This window comes from Heloderma suspectum, chromosome 4 (genome assembly GCF_057233095.1).
Source record: "Heloderma suspectum isolate Gila_16-S chromosome 4, 16-S_ref, whole genome shotgun sequence".
NCBI classification, from domain to species: domain Eukaryota; kingdom Metazoa; phylum Chordata; class Lepidosauria; order Squamata; family Helodermatidae; genus Heloderma; species Heloderma suspectum.
This window is the reverse complement of record NC_139461.1, coordinates 106,573,078-106,595,241: the sequence shown is the minus strand read 5'-3', so window position 1 is coordinate 106,595,241 and position 22,164 is coordinate 106,573,078. Positions and strand designations below refer to the sequence as shown.

Below are 22,164 nucleotides of genomic sequence, written 5' to 3'. Positions count from 1 at the left end.
TTCACACTTTGCAGTTCCTTTTCCCCTGTTTGAAACACACTTTGACTAAGATAAGACATTGGGTTGGATCCAGATGTCTACCTACAGAAGAGGGTGGACAGAAGCTGACTCTCCCATCGCCTCTTCTCCCTGGAACCACTCTTGGAAAGCGCTTCTCCCCAATTTTCTGTGATCTCCCCCCATGCCACAATCCCCTCTATTCAGCAGGGGCCCCAACCCTTGGAGTACTTTAATGGTGTAGGACTGTCTGCTTCTGCCCTCCCCACTCCATGCAGAAATATCTGAATCCAGCCCAGTAACATGTATAATTCTCCATTTTCAGGAATTAAAGATTTGTCCCTCATTTCCCAAAGCAATCCTACCTCACAGTCACCAGATCAGTGGGTCTTGCATCGCTTTGTAGAACCTGATCTGCACTTCTTTCCATCTTTACTTGTCTAAAACAATCGGCAGGATCCAAAAAGGAAAGCAACAGTGAGCTACTGGAAGTTGTGGCAACCCGTAAATATATTTTGGTGTTGGAAGCCTGGTCTAAGCATACCCTTGTTTTAATTACTAGACAGCTTTATCTCCTGAAGAATTTGGAAATGGTTCCCATGTAGTCTCTAGTGCCCAAAATCTTATTGGGTGAGCACTTGTTGTGATGAGGCCCTTTGCAAGTATCTCTCATTTCCTTATTTGTATTTCTTTATTAGCATTTGGTCTGGGAAATGAAGGGGCTCTGAGCCCTCATGTCCTTCGCCAAAGTCACAAGTAATTCACAAGTAAGCCCAATTTTCATTTTACAGAAACCTGGAGGCTCAAGTTGGGCAGAAGAAATAAGGCAAAGTAGCTGAGGGATACTTCATAAAGCTGGGATGTCCTGTCATGGCTGCAATTAGTTTTCCTGGTCTGGTCTCCATTAACCTCAATCTATTTGTTTTGGACTATTAGCACAGGAACGCTCAAGAATTTACTAAGGGTGGCTATGCATGCATGAAGCAATGTGCATGAACTCCTCAGCTTCTGTTGCACCCTGAGAAACTGAGTGCTGTTTCTGAACCATGTGTTCAAATCCCTTATTGCTTTTTCTCAACTGTGTTAGTCTGCTAATTTTTCCAATAAAATTGAGTCTAGTCGAGTTGATGATTTTGTAACAAATAACAAATATGCTGTAATAACTAGTCAACCACTTAGATCTTGTACTTAATAATTTCTCTCTCATTATTTTGAAGGATCAGACTCCAGCTCTTGTCAAAATGAAATCAGTCTTCAAGTTCCCACTCAGTCAGAGTTGAGGGAAAAGTTGTTTTCCTCAGCATTAGCCTGGACTGATTCTGCTAGCCCAGATGCCAGTGAGGGAGAGTCACCTGTGATTCAATCAGATGAGGAAGATGTGCAAGTGGACACTGCTCTTGTTGCTGTGAATACGGAAATGAAAGGCCCTTCTGATGTTAGCGACGAGAGTGATTCGCAAACTATTTGAGTCTTATATCACAGTGCTCTATCGGAATTAGGATCCTGGAATGAATGAGTAAAGAAATGATTGAATTAACTTGTCTGCTGTTAATATGATCTATCATGAAAAAGATTTACCATATACAAAATTTGAGTTTGACAGTCATGCAAAATACTGATTTTTATAAAAATTTCTTGAAGCACATCATTTAGCAATAAAGTCCTGGCTTTTGAACAGTGAACTTTGTATATGGAGGAATATCCAAAGAAGTCATGAAATGGTTTATTTTGAAATCTTCAACAGGAACGTATTACAGAAGCCATGTTTGGTCTTTGTGGTTGCAATGTTGATGTCTTCATTGTTGTACTAAAGACTGATAAAATCTGCTGCTTATACTCAGATCAAACAGCAGAATACCTGCTTCCAATGTTCTGACTTCCTTCAGGGTGTAAAAAAGGAAATCTGAACAGTTGGGCAAGAATGAGCGATTGTATCGGACTCTTATACAGGGCCTTTTCACTTCTTACTGAAGCAATGTGTTTTACACACCTATAAAAAGAACAAAGTGAATGTGTTGGGAGATTAAATACAATGTACTAAGAATGCCAAGTATTGTATAGTCATAGAACTTTTGCTTTAGCATTTTCTGACTTTTGCTTTAGCATTTTTTGGCAGCATACAAATTGATTCCATCTTCCTGTCCTGTTGTTGCTTTGTCCTATGTTTAAGGGGATGGCTCCAGTTGAAGGGGTAAGAAAGGGCCCAAGGGAAGTCCTGCTTGCCTTCTGATACAGGCTTGGTGCCTTTCACAACTTTAAACTAATACACTATATCAAAAAGTTGAAGAATTATTCTATCCTAATTTTAAAACTATGTTTGGGCTTATGTACTATCTGCTAGTACAGCATTAGGCCAACAGACTTGCTTCATAATGTTATCTTTATAGGTTCCTAAACGTGGGCCTTGTTCTAAATGGGCACCTCTTCCCAAACAATTGGCAATTTTAATTTCCAATCTTTAATATTGACCTTTAGAGAAAATACAGCTGTTAAGTATGTTCTAACTAGGAGGTCCTCTGCCTTGAACAAAGAGAGGAGTAGATATGATCAGAAACTTTCACTACTTCAGCCTCACAGTAATAGTAAGTGAGTTAAAGAACTTATTTCACTTTTGTTGAGATAATGTAGCTCTATAAATGAAAACTAGCAATGACTGCTACATAAATTACATATTTTCCTACCCTATGAGACTGGTCTTAACTGAAGAAATAGCTAGCTTTAATTATTTAATCTCTACTACTCTCTCAGAAGAAAGACAAAGTGTCCAAAAAGTGTGTTTTTATTAAACCTTGTATTACAAACCTGAAAAGTAAACAAAAACTGGCAATAAACATGAAGTCTTTCCTTACAAGGAAAGAGAGCAGAGCAGTGCTAATAAATTAAATGTCAAACTGTAAGCCATAGTCAGAAGTTTACTGTCAAGAAGGAAAAAGTACACAGCAAGGCCATAAAAACCGGACAACCACATTGGAAAACACTTGACTCTGTATGTTATTGTTAAATATTCCAAAACAATTCAGTCTTCTGCAACAACCAACAATATGTATTTTATAAGACTTTCCTGACAGTCACTCACCACTGGCAAGCTCAGTGCAATATGGGTAGCTCTACGGTCTTTTGAATTCAATTATGAAACAAGAGTTTGTGAAAACATTTTCCCTTTTTTATTCCACACATACTGTACACACAACTGGAAAAGGGCAACAACTACTCCATTATTATTTTTGTTGTTGTTCAGTGATGTAAGCAGCACTTATAAATGTTACAAGAAAAACCCTGTAAGCATCCAATCCAACCGATGAAGAAAGTGAAACGTAAGGCTTTTCTTCATCTTGTCTCTTTGCCACCCTTCCCCACCCTCCCAAGAAAAGGCTCAAGTATTTAAAACAATTTACAGGCTTATGTACAAAAGGTATGATTTTTTTTTTTTTGTTACAACATGAAGAAGAAAAAAAAATAGACAAGATGAGAGCAAATGCATTTTCACATTCAAAAGAAAGATGCAAACCTGCTAGTGGCTCTAAATGTGATCATACAACAAACAAAATTAATGCTGACTGTGAAAAGGTATGAACAACAGCAGTGGAATGGAAATGGAATGTTAAAGATTGCACGTCTATGACAAGAAGCACTTATGGCTTCGATCATTTTTTAAAGGATGCTATTGAAGGGTTTTTGATAAAGTAGCCAACAGCACCAAAAAATAACAGAATGGATTTCCTAATGAAATCAGGCACAGTTTTCGCTCGCATGACTCCTCAAGGCAGGCAGTCTTTTTCTTCTCTATCTTCTCCTCCTCCTCCTCGAACAGATGCATAGTGAAGTGCTGGTAACAGAGAACATTTTCTCCAAATCTCCCATTTTGCCTATGGTTAGAAAACTAAGTCCATCTTCAGCTGCCATAACCTCTCAAAGAAAAGTGTGTATTCTCCAATTTAAAAAGTTACAAAACTCATCCTGCCTGTTACAGAATACAAGCCAAAAGTATAGCAATTTCTTTCAAGTTTTGTCTCCTATCCCTTTCCTCTCTATAGAAAAAAAATTGCTGACATGACTGGAGAACAAATTATAAAACACACCAAACTTCAACCTATTAAAAAAAGGGTTTAAAAGCCTTCTCACAGTTACCAAAAAGGCTTTTTTTTTTAATTTTCAGGCAGAGGGACAAATACAAATGAATTTCATCAGCCCCTTGCTGCTTTTAAAACAGTGAATGTACAGCAGTTAAAAAAGACACCTGCTGTATCTATCCTAAGATTTAAAAAAAATAAAATAAAATTCAACAGTTTAATGCTAAAACAAAATTAGTTCTCTAAAACCAGAAGAAAATCTTCTTTAGAGCTAGTGCAAAGACAGCTTGTATTCTACAGAAAGTACTCCAAACTATGATATAATAATTACAAAAAATATATATAAAATTGACAAAAATGAGAGTGTGTGTTGGCATCTTCATGATTAACTTGAAGCACTTTTGGATGAACTGGAGGATGAAAGTCTTGATGACGGCACGTCGACTGTTGCTCTTTTCCGAGGTCCTCTTTTTGGTGTAGGCTTGCTGATACAGTTCTCAATGGTGCCATTTTTGCCAGATACTTTTCCACAGATTTGATTGACTAAACTAATTATTTGTTCCTGTTTGAGAAAGTGAAAGATAAGAAAAAATTGTATTTTCTCTGTCCTTTGAAGAACAAACTTTAGATCTCTTACAGTGGCCTTCTTTGGGTGTAATGCTAAATGATGACTTATAAATGAGCTGTGCGCTCTCCCCCCTCCTCCAGTGCAGCTGAAAGGAGATCAAAAACATTCGCTTCTGTTTTTAACTGCCCACGATACTGGAGATAACATAACATATAGCCAACATGACTGGTAGCCACTGACAGTCTTCTCCTCCAAGAATGACAGTGTTATGTTTAGCATTGTATCCAAACACAGTCAATGGCAGTCCCTCCCACCCCACCCCATTAATCTTGGTGATCAGCGTTAATGTTTGATTTACCAATTTGCTTTTTAAAAGGGAGTTATTTGTACATACTTTAAACAGCGTTGCTGAAATGTACATGCTTATCAAGCATAACAAAGTAATGGGACATGAGGCAAAAACTACATTTTAACAAAGCCTGTTAGTGCAAGAACAAAGAGATACCAAATGTGTACAGAGAACCCAAACACAGGTTTCTAATATACCTGAAAGCATTTGTAAGAATAAATTAGGATGTTTAACTACACATCACAGATGCAACATTTCCAACATACAAGCTGTCTGGCATGAACAATTGCAAGAACAGAATGTCACTCTACAGACCTCATCATAACGATACATTAGTTTCAGTCCACGACAAGACTTCTGTTTTTCTACATGCCGCAGGGCACATTCGAGGCAGAAGACAACATTTTCGTTTTCCTGTACAACCTGCCAATTGTTTTTTTTAAAAAAAGGTCAAGAACATTAATAAACCAGAGATTATCCCTGTATTTCTATTATTCTAAATGGACGATTAACTTGGAGGTCATAGCACTATGATCCCCACTTGCTATCTTTAGCTTGTACATAACTATGAGAACTTCTTTTTATGTACATTGAATGCACTTTGTTTTGTAAATATATGACTCTATAGTTATTATTGTTGTTATGGCAGACGTAATAACCATACCATTAATTACACTAGTGATACATCATCAACTTAGTTACTCTAATCAAATTCCAATGAGCAATAGAAGTAGAGTCAACATCTACAATGTTTAAGTTCTTCTTAAGCAAAACTGAGCCATGGTTAATCTTTTCTTCAACATAGGCTAAGCAGTGGTGCAAACATTAAAGCAACCTTGAAGATGCTGCTTTAAATTGCTCATGTGGCAAATGCTATCATCTAGTGAGCTGTGAATGTGCAATGGTTCACCAATGGGAAATTTTCTCTCTGCCACTGCAGGCCTTTTAAAAATATATTGGCAGTTTGCAGTGGAGTGGAGGAAATAATCCTATTCACAAATGAGGGACTGTACACAAATGGCTTATCACATGCTGAGTATTCAAAGTGGACTCCATGTGTGCATTAGCCTTATATTGTGCTTGATGGCAAAAAGATTTGTGGAGTACAGTGTGTATGGGAAATGTGCTTTTAGTCATAATTTTAATAATTTATAGTACCCAACCAATCAGTGGCTTATGAGACTAGCTAGAGAAAGCTATATTCCTTTTATGATCTAAAATTGAACTGTTCTATGCAACTACTCTCTGACCACTAACAGAGTGCTCACCATGACAACTCTTACAGATTATTGCTGTGCTAACAGCTGCACTTCTTTTTACACTAAATGTGCATTCCTTTTTCATGGGTCTCCTTCACTTGTACTGGCTTCTTGAGAAATCACACTGCTTGAACTCTAGACATTGTGAGGCATATTAAACACACTTAAAAAAAAACCCTTCACATTTTTTAATGAAAAAGGATCTGTTTCTGCTTAGAATTGGTACTATGTACAACAGTGATTTTCAAATCATGTTCCAGGTCATGCTGAAGTTCCTGAATGAGAAGTTCAGTAATGGTAGAAAAGCTTCTCCAGAACAGCCCTTGCACACCACTGCCATCTTTCACTACAATATGCAGCTGGAGGAGAGTGTTGGGTATGCTCTAGGTCAAACAAGGCAACTGTTGAAGCACAGCTAGTTTCTACAGTGCCCCACCTGAGTGTACATCCCAGAAGATACCTGATAATTCTCTGCAACATGGTGGGGTTCCTTGGCAGATGAGTCAGTGTAAAAAGTTTGAAAACAATGGTAACTACAATAAAAACTTGAGAAATACATTATCAAATATTTAGCGCTCCTGTTTTAGCCTAAAACATACTCCACCCTGAAGTTCTGTGGTGATGGGGGTTGCTGACCAGTTCTAAGCATCCCACTCAACAGTGCTTTCCAGCAGATTTCAACCTATACTTTATTGAAAAACATGTATTATTTTGGCCACTTGCTTTCCTGGAGCTATGGAATAACTGTAATTCAGCAAAAAAAGAAAAAGAAGAAATGGTTATATGACATTTGCAGAATTCCAGAGATTTCCATTACCATGGATAGGTAACACAAGTGCTGGCAAATCTGACACCTCCTCTCTGACGTCTCTAACTGCCACTTCCGAGGCTTTTTCTTCCCGTCCACTCCCGAACTGCTGCTATCATGGCTCCCATAGCGGGCTGAAGAATGGAGGCCTGCTTCATATAGCTGCCGTCGCTGCCTCAACTCGGTGTCCCTGTGAACATTAGAAATAATTAGGAAATGGCCATCCTTCCTATGAATTTCATGAAGCTGCACCCAGCAGGCCTCATTTTCTATAGGCACCTGAGATTTTAATAAATTGCCAGTGGTGCTGGTACCATTTTCTCCATGTTTCAAGGATGCAGTGCCAATGCTAAGTTGCTGCTAAATCTCAGTGATTCTGTCAGTGACCAGTATAGACAAAATCAGGAGTTCTCTGAACAGAGAACCTGAGATTTGGAGTCCACGATGGAGGTTTCTGTGACACTACTGGATCAGGCCACACTACTGGGGAAATATGGCTACCATCTGTGAATTGCCAGGACATATTACTATTGGGGGGGTGGGGGAAACCATTTTTACCAGGGGATAAGCAGGCCCATTCACTATACCAGGAATGGGTCCAACAATAGCGTGGCTAAGGGGAAAATGAGGCAGAAATGGAACAAGGTCCATGTCTTTAGTAGACTCTCCCTAGCAGTCCAACTAATGGCAAGACCTGACGTGCTATGACACTTATAAAGAAAAAGGGACTGAGCAGAGAGAAGGGAGAGATTAAACATCATGTACAGAAATAGTGAGCGAATGGGAATTGAGCTCAGGAATCAAAAAGGCAACACCACAAAGCAACCAAAACCAGTAAGTTGACGTTAGCAGTAACAATAAACAATTATGCCAAACAGCAAAGATCAGGCTTCAGGAGGAGAGAGATCCTTCAGGCTTCCCTAACCTAGTGTCCTGCAGACATCTTGGATTGCAACTCCCATCAGCCCGAACCAGCATAGCCAATGATCAGGGATGACAGGAGTTGTAGTCCCAAACATCTGGAGACTACCAGGTTGGGAAAGGCTACTCCAAAAGGTTACTCTCTTAGGAGCAGTCTACATCTGAACAAACTTGAGAACTACTCAAGTTGAACAGAAAAAAAAAAAATGCCAGCCCTTGTCACATCCACATGCATTTTTTCCTAGAAGGGATCAAACTTTGCAGATGTGAAAACACTGCACAAAGGAAGAAGCTCCATGTGGAGATCCCCAATGTGTCGCACAAGTCTTCCACTCTGAGCGTAAACACATAGTGGAGGAGACTTTAACCATTCTCTCCAAATTAACACATTAGCTTGTTAAATACAATTTGTAGATTCCAGCCATCAGATTTTCTATGGATCTCTTGATCTATCCGATGTGCTACCGACCAGCACTACCCAGTTGTCTCACACTTCAACTGTGGGTAGCGAAGCTACATGGTAAGAGAACAAAAGAGAACAGCATTACATAAGAAACACAGCACCTTTTCCCTCCTTTCAAACCTGTCTTGGGGAGGGCAAAAAAGCATTTAAAAATAGGTCCTGCATCGTCCCTAGCAAGGAGAAACTGTGGGTTCTCCTCATGCTACAGATAGGGTGAAAAGTCTGTTTCCTGGCTCAGTCAGTGATTACAAACAAAAAACAGCATCCTACATAAATCCCATGATGGTCTATTAGTTTTTAAACTCTGGGATCAGGCACACCAGGAAATACTGATTCCCATTCATTGGTGGAAAAAAAAGGCATCACTTGATGCTCCAAGTGCAGAGTTCTTTGCTCTGATCTCCAGTACTCTGACAGCAAACCAGCCATGGGATTTTCTTTTCCCATGTATGGTTGTGTTCAAGCAGGTTTCCTTGCTCAGCAAGTGCCAGCATTGGTCTTGGATTTCTCACAACACTCAGTCTACTTGCCCTTAGAAAGCAGGGTAAAACAACGCAAGACTTTGATTACCTGAGCTCTCCCAGAAGTGCTGATATTGTACTCAGAGCAGACCCATTTTCTTTCTTTGCTTCTGCTGTTGCAATCTGATAAAGCAGCTTCTCCATTGAAAATGGCTTGGGTATATGTCGCCGCTTCATTTCCTGCGTTGAGAAATTCCAGAGAGTTAGTTCTCCATTGACATACAATGAAAAGATACATTTTTGGAAAGAAAAAACAAAAGCCATAAACAGCACCCTTGGAGACAAAATAAAATAATAGTTACAAGAGGAACAAAAACAAAGACTTCCTGAGGATGCTTTAGGTAAAACAGGGACACTAGGCAAAGCTTGAGAGCTCAGAGCAAGCTATGCAAGGTACAAATTTGTGGAAGGGCTGGTATTTCTCACTCCCTGGATCAGCCCCAAAGTCCATCTAATGATAGCTATTCCTAATCGTTTGTTCTCAGCCATCAGAAGTATATTGTACTTTAGGTATCATGCCTTATCAGTGTTGGATAGACGTATCCTCCAAGGATTTGTCCAATCCTTTTAAATAAGCCATTTAAGCTGGTAGCCATCACTACATGTTGTAGTAGTATTTAAAAAAAAATAAAGTTAATTATGTGTCATGTGAAGAAATGCAGGTTGCTTACCTGTAAAGGTAGTTCTTCGAGTGGTCATCTGTGTCTTCACACATATGAGCTCTGTGCCTGCGCGGAGCCTTGTTTGGGAAATACCATAGCTGAGGAAAACATTTTTGGTGGGAACCCTCCCCCACTATCCACTGCACATGTCCCATCAGGCTCTTGCCCATCTCCTCAGTTCCTTGAGACAGGCTAACTGATCTCATATCGAGGAGAGTTGTTCACTCTGGCATTGAAAACAGTGATGACATCAACACTGAAGAGGGGACGGTGGGATGGCTTGTGTGAATACACAGATGACCACTCAAAGAACTACCACTACAGGTAAGCAACCTGCCTTTCTTCTTCGTGGTCTCTGTGCATCACACATATGGGAGATTAACAAGCTGACTTACTGGAGGTGGGTAGGTGTCCTATTGAAGGGCGGAAGACAGAACTGCTCGACCAAAGTTACAGCCCTCTCTAGCACGCACATTGAGCCGGGAGTGAGAGATGAACGTCAATTGTGTCGACCATGTTGCAGCTCTGCACATATCTGGTAGCAACACACCTCTTCCAAATGCCGCTGATGTCGAAACACCTCTAGTTGAATGTGCTCTAACAGGACCATCTGAGTGTAATCCAGCTATCTCATATGCTAAAGTGATGGTATGTATGACCCAAGGTGCAAGACGCTGTGACGACACCTGAAGACCTTTCTTTGGAACATCATAACATACAAAATATCTTTTCGATTTTCAAAATGTCTCGGTTCTTCCTTTATAAAACACGAGTGCTCTATGCATGTCTAAAGTATGAAGTGTGGATTCCAACTGAGATGCCGGAGAAGGGAAAAAGGTGGGCAAAATAATACCCTGGTTCACATGAAATGTAGACACCACCTTAGGTAGGCAGGCCGGACCTGTATGAAACACTGCCTTATGCTTATGAACCATGAGGTATGAAGGATCTATCCTTAAAGCACAAAGTTCACTCGACCTCCATGCCATGGTAACGGTAATCAAAAATGCTACTTTCCAAGAAAGCAGTCTTAAATCCACAGTGGCTAAAGGTTCAAATGGTTTTAGAAGTTAACATTTTTAACACAACTGATAAACTCCACTGTGGTACAAAAGTTTTAACTGGAGGCACCAGATTCTTGAGGCCTCGCAAAAACATACGCACAACAGTTGTGTAAATGTTGAAATACCCTCCATTGGTGGATGAAAAGCTGTACATAGCCGCCAGGTATGGCCTGATTGACAGTTTAAGTCTCCTCTCAAATACCATATGCTGGAAGGCAAGTATAATGTCTAGGGGAGCAGAGCGTGGATTGATGTCCTTTGAGGCCATAAATTTAGAAAATACTTGCCATTTGTTACTAAAGGAGAGTCTTGTACTCGGTTTTTGAGCTGTGCGTAGCACCTCCTGTACCTTCCCAGGTAAAGATGCAACAGCAGATGAAGCCTCCAAGCTGTCAGTTTGAGTGTGAGTGTAGGTCGGGGTGATGGACCCGGCCACTGTCCATTGTCAGTAACAATGGCATTGACAGGAGTCTGTAATAATGGCCCCTTGACTGCTTGATTAGCATGGCAAACCACTGCTGTCTGGGCCACTATGGTGCTATCAGGATACAGTTCACTTGGTCTCTCCTGATCTTTTGTAGGGCTCTTGGTATCAGAGGAAATGGTGGAAACAAGTAAAGCAGGTTCCCCAACCACCGAAGTTGAAAGGCGTCCCTGAACGACTCCTTTCCCAGTCCTCCTCTAGAGCAGTATTTTAGACAAGTAGCATTCTGAGCCATCGCAAACAGGTTTATAAGGTTTATTTTCTGCCCCATCTGCAGAAAATGTTCCTGAGGCATGACTTTGCCAACTGCCACTCGTGAGATACTTGAGGAGTTCAGCTTAAAGCGTCTGCTAAAAGATTGTCTTGGCCTGGCGTATGGGGGGCTGTGAGGGTGATGTTCCTCACGAGGGACCAAATCAACAAATCTACTGTCATTCTCACCAATATGATTGGTTGGGTGCCACTCTGCTTGTTCAGATGCCAGAGGACTGCTGAACTGCCATGCTTGTGTGCAAGTTGTGCCTCGAAGGACTGAAGTGCCTTTGTTACAGCGAGCAGCTCTAAGGCATCGATGTGTAAACATCTTTCAGTGTCGAGCCAAACCCTGCAAGTCTGTAGGGACCCACAGTGAGTGCCCCCATCCCAAGCAAGAGACATTGGTCACCAGCACTTGTGTCGGTACCAGTGGCAAAAAAGCCATCCCCTGATTCAGATCGACTGGATCCATCCACCACACCAAACTGTCCAACACCTTTCTGGGGATTGTCGATTTGACCTGACGTGCATTGTCTGTTGGGTTGAATGTGTGGTGGAACCAACTCTGTAGGCATCTCATCCTGAGCCTCACATAAGCGACTACATACACTGTTGATTCCATCAGACCGAGGAGCCTCTGAATATGGAAGGTGGTCTTAACATGATTCCGAAAAAGACTTTTGGTGAGGGTTACAAGTGTATGTAGCCTGTTGAGAGGAAGATAAGTGTGTGCTGTCACAGAGTCCAAAATTGCCCCAATGAACAGGATTCTATGAATGGGGTTGAGGTGTGATTTGTCTTCATTCAGTGAAAAACCCAGGGCATCTAGATTTCTGATCGCGATGACAGCCTGAGAAAGAAGGTTCTTGGACAATGCCACTACTAGCCAATCATCTAGGTAAGGATACATTTCTATTCCAAGGGTGCAGAGATAGGCACAAACTACAGCAACACACTTGGTAAAAATTGTCAGAGCCATCGACAAACCAAATGGGAGCACTGTGAATTGGAATATCTCTGTCCCTGTAGTGAAACGGAGGTATTTTGGTAATCTTCTCAAAACGCAATATGGAAATACGCGTTTCTGAGATCCACTGCTGCGAGCCAGACACCTTGAGTCAGAAGAGGCATTATTGTAGCTAAAGTCGTCATTCGAAATTTTTTGGTGTGGATGAACAGAGTGAGATGTCGAAGATCCAAAATAGGTTGAAGTCCTCCATCTCACTTCAGTATTGTGAAGCAACAGGAAAAAAACTTGTCTGTTTTCCTGAAAGGAACAACCCTCCGAATAGCACCATCTCCAAGAAGGGTTTCCATCTCCTCCTGAATGACCTTCGATGGAATGCTAACCTTCACAATACCGAGAGGAGGGAGGACTTCGAGCTCTATGCGGTATCCAAACTGAACGATGTTGAGGACCCATGCATCAGAGGTTATAATCATCCAAACAGGTAGGTGATGGGAGAGGACAGAACCAAACATTGGGCATATGGGAGTAAGAGAAGTTACATGTAGGTCCAAGTCAAAGCCTCAGTTTAGAAGAGGTGTCCCCCTTCAGGCAAGAAGGACGAAAATCGTTTGTTTGCTGCTGCTGCCATTTTGTCTTAAGACTGGAAACGAGGAAGACGATCCTGATATTGCCAGTGTTGGTAGAAAGGTAGCTGTTGGTACCATTTTCTCTGTCGATATGGGGTGTATTGGGTCAGTTGTGAAATTCACATTTTTTTGCCGTATTCTGTGCTTTCTGTATGGCATCCATAGCCTCATCAGTTTTAGTGTTAAAGAGGCCCTCCCCATCAAAAGGAAGGTCCTCTATTTGGGATCGTGCCTCTGGAGTTAATCCTGCTGACTGAAGCCAGGTACATCTTATATGGGCTATGGCCCTGACCATAGCTTTAGCAATGCAATCCACTTGATGTCTTCCCAACAGGTCTAAACACCTTCCCTCTTTATCAACCAGAAAGACATGGATTTTCTGAGACTTGCTTTGCGAAGACTCAGCAATAATTGGATGCGTAAACAAAAAACCTGCATCCTTCTCCTGTTTCTTATACAGAGATTCCAACCTCTTTAAAGTGGGAGCCATTGAAGAAGGGGCCTTCCAAGAGTCCTTGATCATCTGTAAGGGAGTAGGCAAAAATGGGATAGAAACTGGTGTTGATGCCTCGGTATAAACCACACTGAAAAACGTGTCTTGTAATTTCTCTAGAGATTGCTGGGTCTCAATCCCCAACGACTGTGCCATTTGGAGAATTTGATCCAAAAAAGGAAAACGACCATCCGAGGGGGATGCACCTTCCTGTGCACTCACCACATCATCTGGAGAGGATATTGAGGGAGGGACCGTTGAAATCGAAGACTCAGATTGGTAATCTATACATTGTGGGGATGTAACACCTTCCTGTGCAGCCTTACTAGGTTTTGCCCTTTGGAGGGGATCCAGAGACATATGCCTTACAAGGGCTGATGATTCTCTATTTCCTGTGGGAGAGCGATCTCTTAAAGAAGAAGACCAAGGTGGTATGGCGGGGTGGGGAGAGAAATTAATCCTCCTGTGTTGGCCATGATAATGACACCTCTGGTACCCGAGCATAATGTGGAGAGTGGCACCAAGATAGCGGGTCCATTCCAGATAGAAATCTCTAAGGTCTTGCCAATCATCGTAGGCATAATGCACTCGAGGTTGATGTAGCCAGTCATAAAGTCTACTATATTCCCTTATGGGTGAGTGTGACGTATAGCGTCTGTCCCTCTCATAATAATCGGTATAGGGAAAGTCAGACCTCTCAGATCTAAATTACTCAGGAGAGAACTCCCTCGCAAGGTGTTCTTGTGATATCTATGATGAAGGTTGCTACATAAGCTGAGGAGAAACCCGAGGTACTGATGGGGGCGATGGCTCCCTTATTTCTCCTTCAGCGGTCGATGCCGTCAGCAAGCTTTTCTGTAACAATACTGATGGGGGCCTCAGTAGCGACACTGATGACGATGGTGCTTTTGCAATGGCAGAGTCCAGCAAAGGCGGTGGTGGTGGAATTTGAGCTGGTTGAGCCAAGGTCTCTTCTGAAGCTTGTATTTCACATTTTAGACTTCTTACTCTTTTTCACGTCAGTGGAGGACTTAGGTGTCCTAGCCTTTTTACAATCTTCTTCGCTGTAGAAACAGCAAGAGAACGGCCAGGTGTAGGCGGGTCCGTCCGGCCTGTGGTTAGAGCTGGGGACTTAGAGAGGTGAGATGAAGATGTTTGCGAATTGCCTGACATAGCCGTAGGTTGAGATCTGTCAGTCTTTGAACTAGTGTCCACAGCTTCTAGCGCCTTTTTCCACAACAAAGCCTTTAAGCGGTCAGAGTGATGGCACTTAGTCTGCTTTGTGAAATTCATACAATGGCGGCAGGTTTCTACCACATGAGCTTCCCTCAGACAAAGCAGGCAGAAAGAATGTCCATCAGTGGGGGGTAGTTTGCTGCCACACTGAATGCATTTTGTGAAAGGGGGCCTTAATGGCCATATGCGCCTCTCGGCGATCCAAGATCGCAAAAAGAAGGAAAGTCTACAACAACACTAACTACGTTTTAGGAGGAGAAAGAGAGAGAAGAAATGAGGAGAGACTATCTACAGCTATGGAAGTTTCCCGAATGAGACTCCGCGCAGGTGCAGAGCCCATACGTGTGGTGCACAGAGACCACAAAGAAGAACTAGTTCCTTCTGTGTGTCTTGTCTCGTACATACTTGCCACTCACTGCACACTGGGTGATCTCAAGTTCGCATGGAGAGAGAGGATGTATATATTTCTGCATTTGCTCTCCCCATACTCCTTCTCACCCAACAAATACCTTTTCCATCCTTTCATCGCTACTCCTTTATCAAGCCCTGTCAACTCCCTATATGTGTTTACTTGCTGTTACTTGGTGCAAAGGCCCTTTGAGAGGGGACTGAAGCAATTCCATGTGCTGCATAATCCCTAGCAGTGTTGGGGCTAAATGAATGTTAACTTGGTGGTGGTGAGAAAGTAGGATGATATTACTTAACATTTTACAGGTAAAGGCACAGAGGCTAATAGTATGTTTGGTCAGCTGAACGTATAGAAATCACACTTTCTCTGCTGCTTATTACACTCATACAGGCACCCAGAGATGGAATTTTCTCCTGTTCAGCTAATTCCAACGAAGAGAGAGAGAGAGAGAACAGCCCCTTCAGTTCTTTGTGCTTTTTCAAGCTACCAATATTTTATGATTTCCTTACAACTGGGAACATGTCTGTTGCCTCCTGTTATCAGACATGGGAACAGCAACCATGAATTGTGGATAAGTTGGAAAGAGCCCAGCAAGAGGAGTAGGGTAAAACCAGGTCTCAACCACAGGCACAAAATGCTAGAGAACATGCCAGTCGGTTCATAAACCCAACCCTCTGCACCATGTTTGCCTGCCCAAAGTATGTGCATCAGGATCCTCCTGCTGCTGTTGGTGGTGGTGTCAGCAATTATGGGGGGAAAGTGGGGGCCCTGAGAATTACATCCACAAGCCCTGTCCTGGCAATTTTAGCCAAATCTGTGCTCCCCACCTGCCTCATAATTTGTGTGTCAGTGAACTAGACCAGCCTATATTCATCAGAAAGTACATGAACACTGTGCTTCATGCAATCCCTTGCAAGTCGCTTCCTGTCTCAACCTTGCCCATTTTCACAGCTAAAACATTCTGATGTTTAGTTCTGAAAATACGACAGTCTAATATTTTGTCACATTTCAAAAGGTTTCTTGCATCAAACAGAACTGCACGATGTGCATGATCCTTTTTAAAACCACACGCATGAATGCAAGCTCCTACCTTGGCAGTTTTGAAACCCATGCTTGTCCACTGGGTGGTAGCAAAGTGCACAGTTTCAGATACGTTGTAGCCACAGCACACTTTAGACACAAAAGATCCTGGAAAGCAGACAACGAACTGCCCACTCTGTTGTACAGTACGGTGCACCTTGATCCCCTCTTTGCACAACACCTCTGGGGAAATCTAGGGAGAGACAGGAAGGAAAAGAAATCCAGAGTGGGCACCCTTTTTACAATCCCATGCACCCTGTCATTCACTGCTTGCTGGAGTGTAGAGAAAATGCAATAGTGATGCTGCAACAGGAATGAACTGAAGCCCCAGAACTTACTACTTCCACTGCTGCTGTAAAGTACCTAAAACTAATTTGTTTCACATTTGATTTAAAAGCAAATGAGCAGCTACATCAGGGTGCAGGAACGTTGGGGGTGGGCAGCCTGTGTGGGGTGGCAGATCTGCATGTATCATACAAGCTGCTTTGGATAGAGATGTAAAATTTCCAAAGAATTTGAAGACATGGAAAAAGTCGTCATCGTCCTGCCCCATTTTTGTTCCGGGAAAAATGGAAATACTGGGAAAAATTGAATATTTACTTTTTAACCAAACCTAGACTTACTTTACTGTTTAACAACATAAAATGTCTCATAACATAGCTGGCACATACAATTGCAGTATTTGGCATATTTATGAAAATATAGAGCATTTTTAATTTAAATATATTTAGGGTAGCATTTAGGAAAATGCTAAGGCAGCTTGCATAAAAGAAATCTATGTTAGTTTGCTCAGACGTAAAACCCATTTTGTTTACTGGCACTTACTATGGGATGTAGCCTCAAAAGTATAAGCACCTTAATTTTGTACAAGCAAACTGTGAATATGCCCAATGTGAGAGATGCAAACTGCTGCAACCTATGTCACCTAAGCACATGTGTTTTTGCTATCCGGGAAGAAGAAATTGATGCAAGTTGAACATAGAAAGCACACATTTTGTGGTGAACAAAAGCAAGTGTATTATTTAGACAGAAATAGTCACATACAGTCACAATATCTAGCAGCGTATTTCAATATTGACTAGTGGAATATTTGAATATTGAGTTAAACTTTATAACAACACTGAAAACATTGAACGCTTCAAGAGTACTATCATTCTCTAATGTTGTAAATTGCCCTACATAAAAAAATAATTATACTACAAGTATGGAGAGAGTAATCCTATGGTCCTTGGGGGAGTGTCCCAGGGAACATACGACTGTTTGAAATTCCCTCCCGAGGCTGTAGACACTGCTACGACCTCAGAGTTCTGACCACTCTTCCCTTCTCCCTCACAGCTACTGCTGAAAGAAACATGCCAGCAGCTTCCTGAGGTTACAAATGCGGCCTTGGAGGGAGGGAAAAGTGGGGTTATGGTGGGCAAGGAGGGGAGAGGAGAAGCCAGGATATGAGAAATTCTATGGCCTCTCCAACCCTGATCCAGCCCCTGTCAGCAGGCCTCTCTAGATGGGCTCAAATTCCTGTTTACAAAAAAAAAAAAAAAAAATCTAAAAGGAGGACAGAGAGGTGAAAATCACTCCATCGCTCTGGCAGCAGCCTGTCAGGGCACTGGATATGCAGAAGCCTCTGAGATTGGAGGCGTTCTAAGGAAAGTAAAATCTTGTCTTAGAAAGCATTTCACTCATTCCAAAAGAGAAAATATTTCATAGACAGGGGCAGCTACCCAGCTTGCCAATCTCCAAATTACACATTTTTTAAGGCTGAAAGCAGGATGGAAGCAAATCAAGAAATTAGAATTGTATAGAAATTAGAGAAATGTTTGAAATGTCAAATCACTTCTCCCTCTCCTTTTCAATGGTTGTTGCAAAAAACCCCACACCCCTAAGTAAATACTTCCAGTAGTCTGTTTTAATTTAAAATGTGTTCATTTGGTAGCTCATCCACTGAGCCCTCCTGTCTTGTGGTGCTGCTATTTAATGCCACACTCATTCATGATTTAATCATGCATGAGAAGGCCGACCTGGCGTGTATTACTGAGACTTGGGTGGGTGAGCTGGGTAGGGTTGACCTGACTCAGCTCTGCCCACCTGGGTACTTGGTGCAGCACCAACACAGGTTGGAGGGCCGGGGGGGTGGGGTCACTGTGGTTCATAGAACTTCCATCTCCATCACCAGGAAACCACCCCACCTTGGAGCAGGCCGTGAAGGGCTGCACCTGCTGTTGGGCCATAGAGACATATTGGGGATGCTGCTGGTGTACCGCCCACCCTGCTGCCCAGCATCCTCCCTGACTGAGCTGGCAGAGGCAGTCTCGAGTGTGGTGTTGGAGGAACCCAGTACAGTGGTTCTGGGTGACTTCAACTTCCATGCTGAGGCTGTCTCTGGAGTTACAGTTCGGGACTTCATGGCCTCCATGACAACCATGGGGCTGTCTCAGTTTGTCATCGACCCGATACATGAAGCAGGGCACACCCTTGATTTGGTTTTTGCTCCAAGTTCTGAGCAGGGTGGTCTGAAGATTTGTGTATGTGTGTGTGGGGGGTGTCCAAGTAACCCCACTGTCATGGTCAGAACATTTCCTGGTTAGATTTGAAATCACGGTTCTACTTCCCTCCTGCAGGGGTGGGGGCCCTATTTGGATGGCCTGCCCCAGGAGACTGATGGAATCCAATGGATTTCTGAACGCTCGTGGGGATTTTCCAGTCGAGAGAGCTGGTGATCCAGCTGAGGCCCTAGCCTCACTGTGGAAAAGTGAGATGCAGAGGGCCATTGACGTGATTGCATCTGAGTGCCCTCTTCAGCACTGTAGAGCCCACTCTGCTCCTTGGTATACTGGGGAGCTGCAGTCAATGAAACAGGCTGAATGTCAGCTAGAGAGCAAATGGCATAAGACTCGACGCAAAGTTGACCGAGCACGCTCTAGAACACATAATCGTGCCTCCTGTGTGATGGTGCAGGCAGCGAAGAAGACTTATTTTGCTGCCTCCATTGCATCCTCAAGTAGCCATCCAGCAGAACTCTTCTGGGTGGTCCTGGGGTTGTTGACACCTTCCCCAGCAAATGGGCTCTGGCCCCATTGAGGACCTGCTGTGACCTTTTTGCATCGCACTTTGAGGACAAAATCGCTTGTCTCCGCAGTGAACATGATGCTGTTGTTATCACAGTTCCAGCTGAGGTGTCTGAAGCCACCATCTGCTGGATTTTGTGGGATCAGTTCCAGTTGCTGCGGCCTGATGGTGTGGACAAGGTGCTTGCAGCAATGCGGCTGACCATGTGCCCTCTCGATCCCTGCCCCTCTTGGCTAATAAAAGTAGTCGAGGGGGTATGACTGGGTGGGTCCAGGGAGTGATAAATGCTTCCCTATGGGAAGGGGTGATCCCTGCTGTCCTTAAGGAGGGAGTAGTGTGACCACTCCTGAAGAACCTCACTCTGGACCCAATGGTATTAGACAACTAACGCCCAGTAGCAAATACCCCTTTTTAGGAAAGGTACTTGAGACGGTTGTGGCGGAGCAACTGCAGACACTCTTGGAGGATACTGATAATCTAGACCCATTCCAGTCTGGGTTTTGGTTTGGTTATGGGACTGAATCAGCCTTGGTCCCCCTGATGGATGACCTTTATTGGGAGAGGGACAGGGGGAGTTTTATTGTTGTTTACTCTTCATTCTGCTCGACCTCTCATCAGCTTTTGATACTATCGACCATGGTATTCTCCTGGATCAACTCTGTGGGATGGGCATTGGAGGCTCTGTGTTACAGTGGTTCCGGTCCTACCTTCAGGGCCGATTTCAGACAGCAACATTGGGTGACCATTCCTTGGCCCCTCTGCAATTGAGCTATGGGGTGCCGCAGGGTACCATCTTGTCCCCAATGTTGTTTAACATCTATATGAAGCTGCTGGGAGTAGTCATTAGGGGATTTGGACCCAAGTGCTATCAGTATGCTGATGACACGCAGCTCTATCTCCCTGTGACATCTTAATCAGGAGAGGCTGTGCAAGTCCTGGACCAGTGCCTGAACTCAGTAATGGGCTGGATGAGGCCAATAAACTGAAGCTGAATCCTGGCAAGATGGAAGCCCTGTGGGTGAGTGGTTCCTGAGTCCGGGAGATAGGCTCATTTCCTGTTCTGGATGGGGCTGCACTCCCTCTGAAAGATCAGGTCCGTAGTTTGGGGGTAGTCCTAGATCCATCACTGTCTCTGGAAGCCCAAGTAGCCGCTGCGGCTTGGAGTGCCTTTTACCAGCTTCAGCTGGTTTGCCAGCTACAGCCTCTCCTGGACAGGGATAGCCTGGCCGCAGTGGTACAGGCATTAGTAACCTCAAGACTGGATTACTGCAACCTGCTCTATGTGGGGCTGCCCTTAAGACTGGTCTGGAAGCTGGCGCTTGTGCAGAATGCAGCGGCTCAGCTGTTATCAGGGGCTGCCCCCTTTCAGCATGTAACTCCTTTGCTGAGGGAACTGCACTGGCTGCCTATTTGCTGCCGGTCAAGTTTAAGGTATTAGTACTAGTGCCCTAAACAACTTGGGACCAGGATACCTGAGAGAGCACCTTCTTCGTTACCAACATGCCCGGTCACTGAGGTCACTGGGGGGCTTGTTCCTGGTGGTTTCACACAGACCTATAGTCCAGTTGGAGTGCACCAGGAAAAGAGCCTTCAGAGTGGTGGCCCCCTTCCTGTGAAATTCCCGCCTTTGGAGGTCGGGCAGGAACCAATGTTGTGTTGTTTTCGGTGCCTCCTGAAGACATTACTATTTCAAGAGGCCTTCCCTGCATGACCAGCTGCAGTTTATTAAGTTCAGAATCTGCTCTTTTAAAATGTTGTAACTGTTTTAATTATGGGGTTTTATTCTTTTATCTTATTGTTCACCACTCTGAAATCTTTGATGTGGAGAGGTATATAAATGTTGCAAATCAAATCAAATCAATAAATTTTGCAACATTTACATGTGCTATTAATAAAAAGGGCACTTGCCATACTATAATGTTCACATTTATTTAAAAATATGATGTCTTTATATGCATGTAGAGTGTGCTAATATTAGAGCTTCAATTTTAAAAGCCACCACTTTAGTTGCTTACATAATATAATGTAATGCTATCCATAAAATCACAAAAGAAACTGCCTTGAATTCTCCTAGAAACAAACTAGACAGCAACTCACCATGACGTTACTTTCAAGCATTTCCAGCCCTGGAGTGCCGTTGGCTTGCAGCAGGGTATGTACCACTTTGTCAAGTTTTTTCTCCTCTGCAGCAGGTATGCAATACCTGTGTATTTTTTGCCACAGAAAGGAAAAACAAAAGGAATATTTATTCTATGTTGAGCAGCATGAACATGAAGCACCATGGCAGCTGCCCAAATGTACACCTCCAAAGCTGACAGCAAACATACAATTTAAAATCTAACTTGCCTGCTGCACTGTTTGGGAAAGGCTCCTTCGGTTTGCAAAAAGCAATTCCATTAGATTCAGACAGAGGGCAGATGGGAGTTGCAGTTCAACAACATCTGGAGGGCCACACTTCCCCCATTCCTGGACTAGTGTGTTAAACACTTTCCCGTCTCTACAGGACACGGAGCTGACTGCATTTCTTAGAATACAGGGGCGAAAACCCATGCAACTGTGTTTGGACGAAGGATATTTTAAAGCTGCAGACAATATTTCTCCTTCTCTTTTGCTTGGACCTAACATGCCTCGCAGACCTGCCTCTTTTCCTGCATCTCGTAACTATCAAAAACAGCCATCCACACACACCACGTCAGCGGACCCAGGCTTGTGAACGAGCAAGCAACAAAGCCAGCAGCAGACAAGGAGCTCCAGACAGTCTCGGCTTGGGAACGAGTATACCTGTATGACAGCCACTCCCAATGACAACTTCTATGTTTGATTTGGGCTGCATGCTCAGAGAATACCTTGGTAATGCATATTA

At 43.1% G+C, this 22,164-nt stretch overlaps 2 protein-coding genes across 10 annotated transcripts in view; one reads left to right on the top strand and one right to left on the bottom strand.

Annotated features, from left to right (window-relative positions):
• DTNBP1 (dystrobrevin binding protein 1) overlaps nt 1-21,497 on the top strand; it is a 93,350-nt gene extending 71,853 nt beyond the window's left edge. Inside the window, exons 10-11 of one of the 2 annotated variants that reach the window (XR_014790217.1) lie at nt 1,215-12,872; nt 13,631-21,497. Coding sequence is in view for 1 of the 2 variants with exons in the window: in XM_084850273.1 (XP_084706399.1) it covers nt 1,215-1,465 (251 nt within the window). In the remaining variant the exon portion in view is untranslated. Of the gene's footprint in view, nt 1-1,214 lie in introns of both variants that reach the window. The other variant, XM_084850273.1, reaches the window with a different exon arrangement.
• JARID2 (jumonji and AT-rich interaction domain containing 2) overlaps nt 3,397-22,164 on the bottom strand; it is a 252,410-nt gene continuing 233,642 nt past the window's right edge. For all 8 annotated transcript variants that reach the window (XM_084850264.1, XM_084850269.1, XM_084850266.1 and 5 more), the window contains 6 exons: nt 21,399-21,504; nt 16,246-16,428; nt 9,006-9,136; nt 7,061-7,241; nt 5,300-5,407; nt 3,397-4,629 (listed from right to left, as the gene is read on the bottom strand). In XM_084850264.1, the coding sequence (XP_084706390.1) occupies nt 4,453-4,629; nt 5,300-5,407; nt 7,061-7,241; nt 9,006-9,136; nt 16,246-16,428; nt 21,399-21,504 (886 nt within the window). In that variant the 3' untranslated portion in view covers nt 3,397-4,452. The remainder of the gene's footprint in view (nt 4,630-5,299; nt 5,408-7,060; nt 7,242-9,005; nt 9,137-16,245; nt 16,429-21,398; nt 21,505-22,164) is intronic.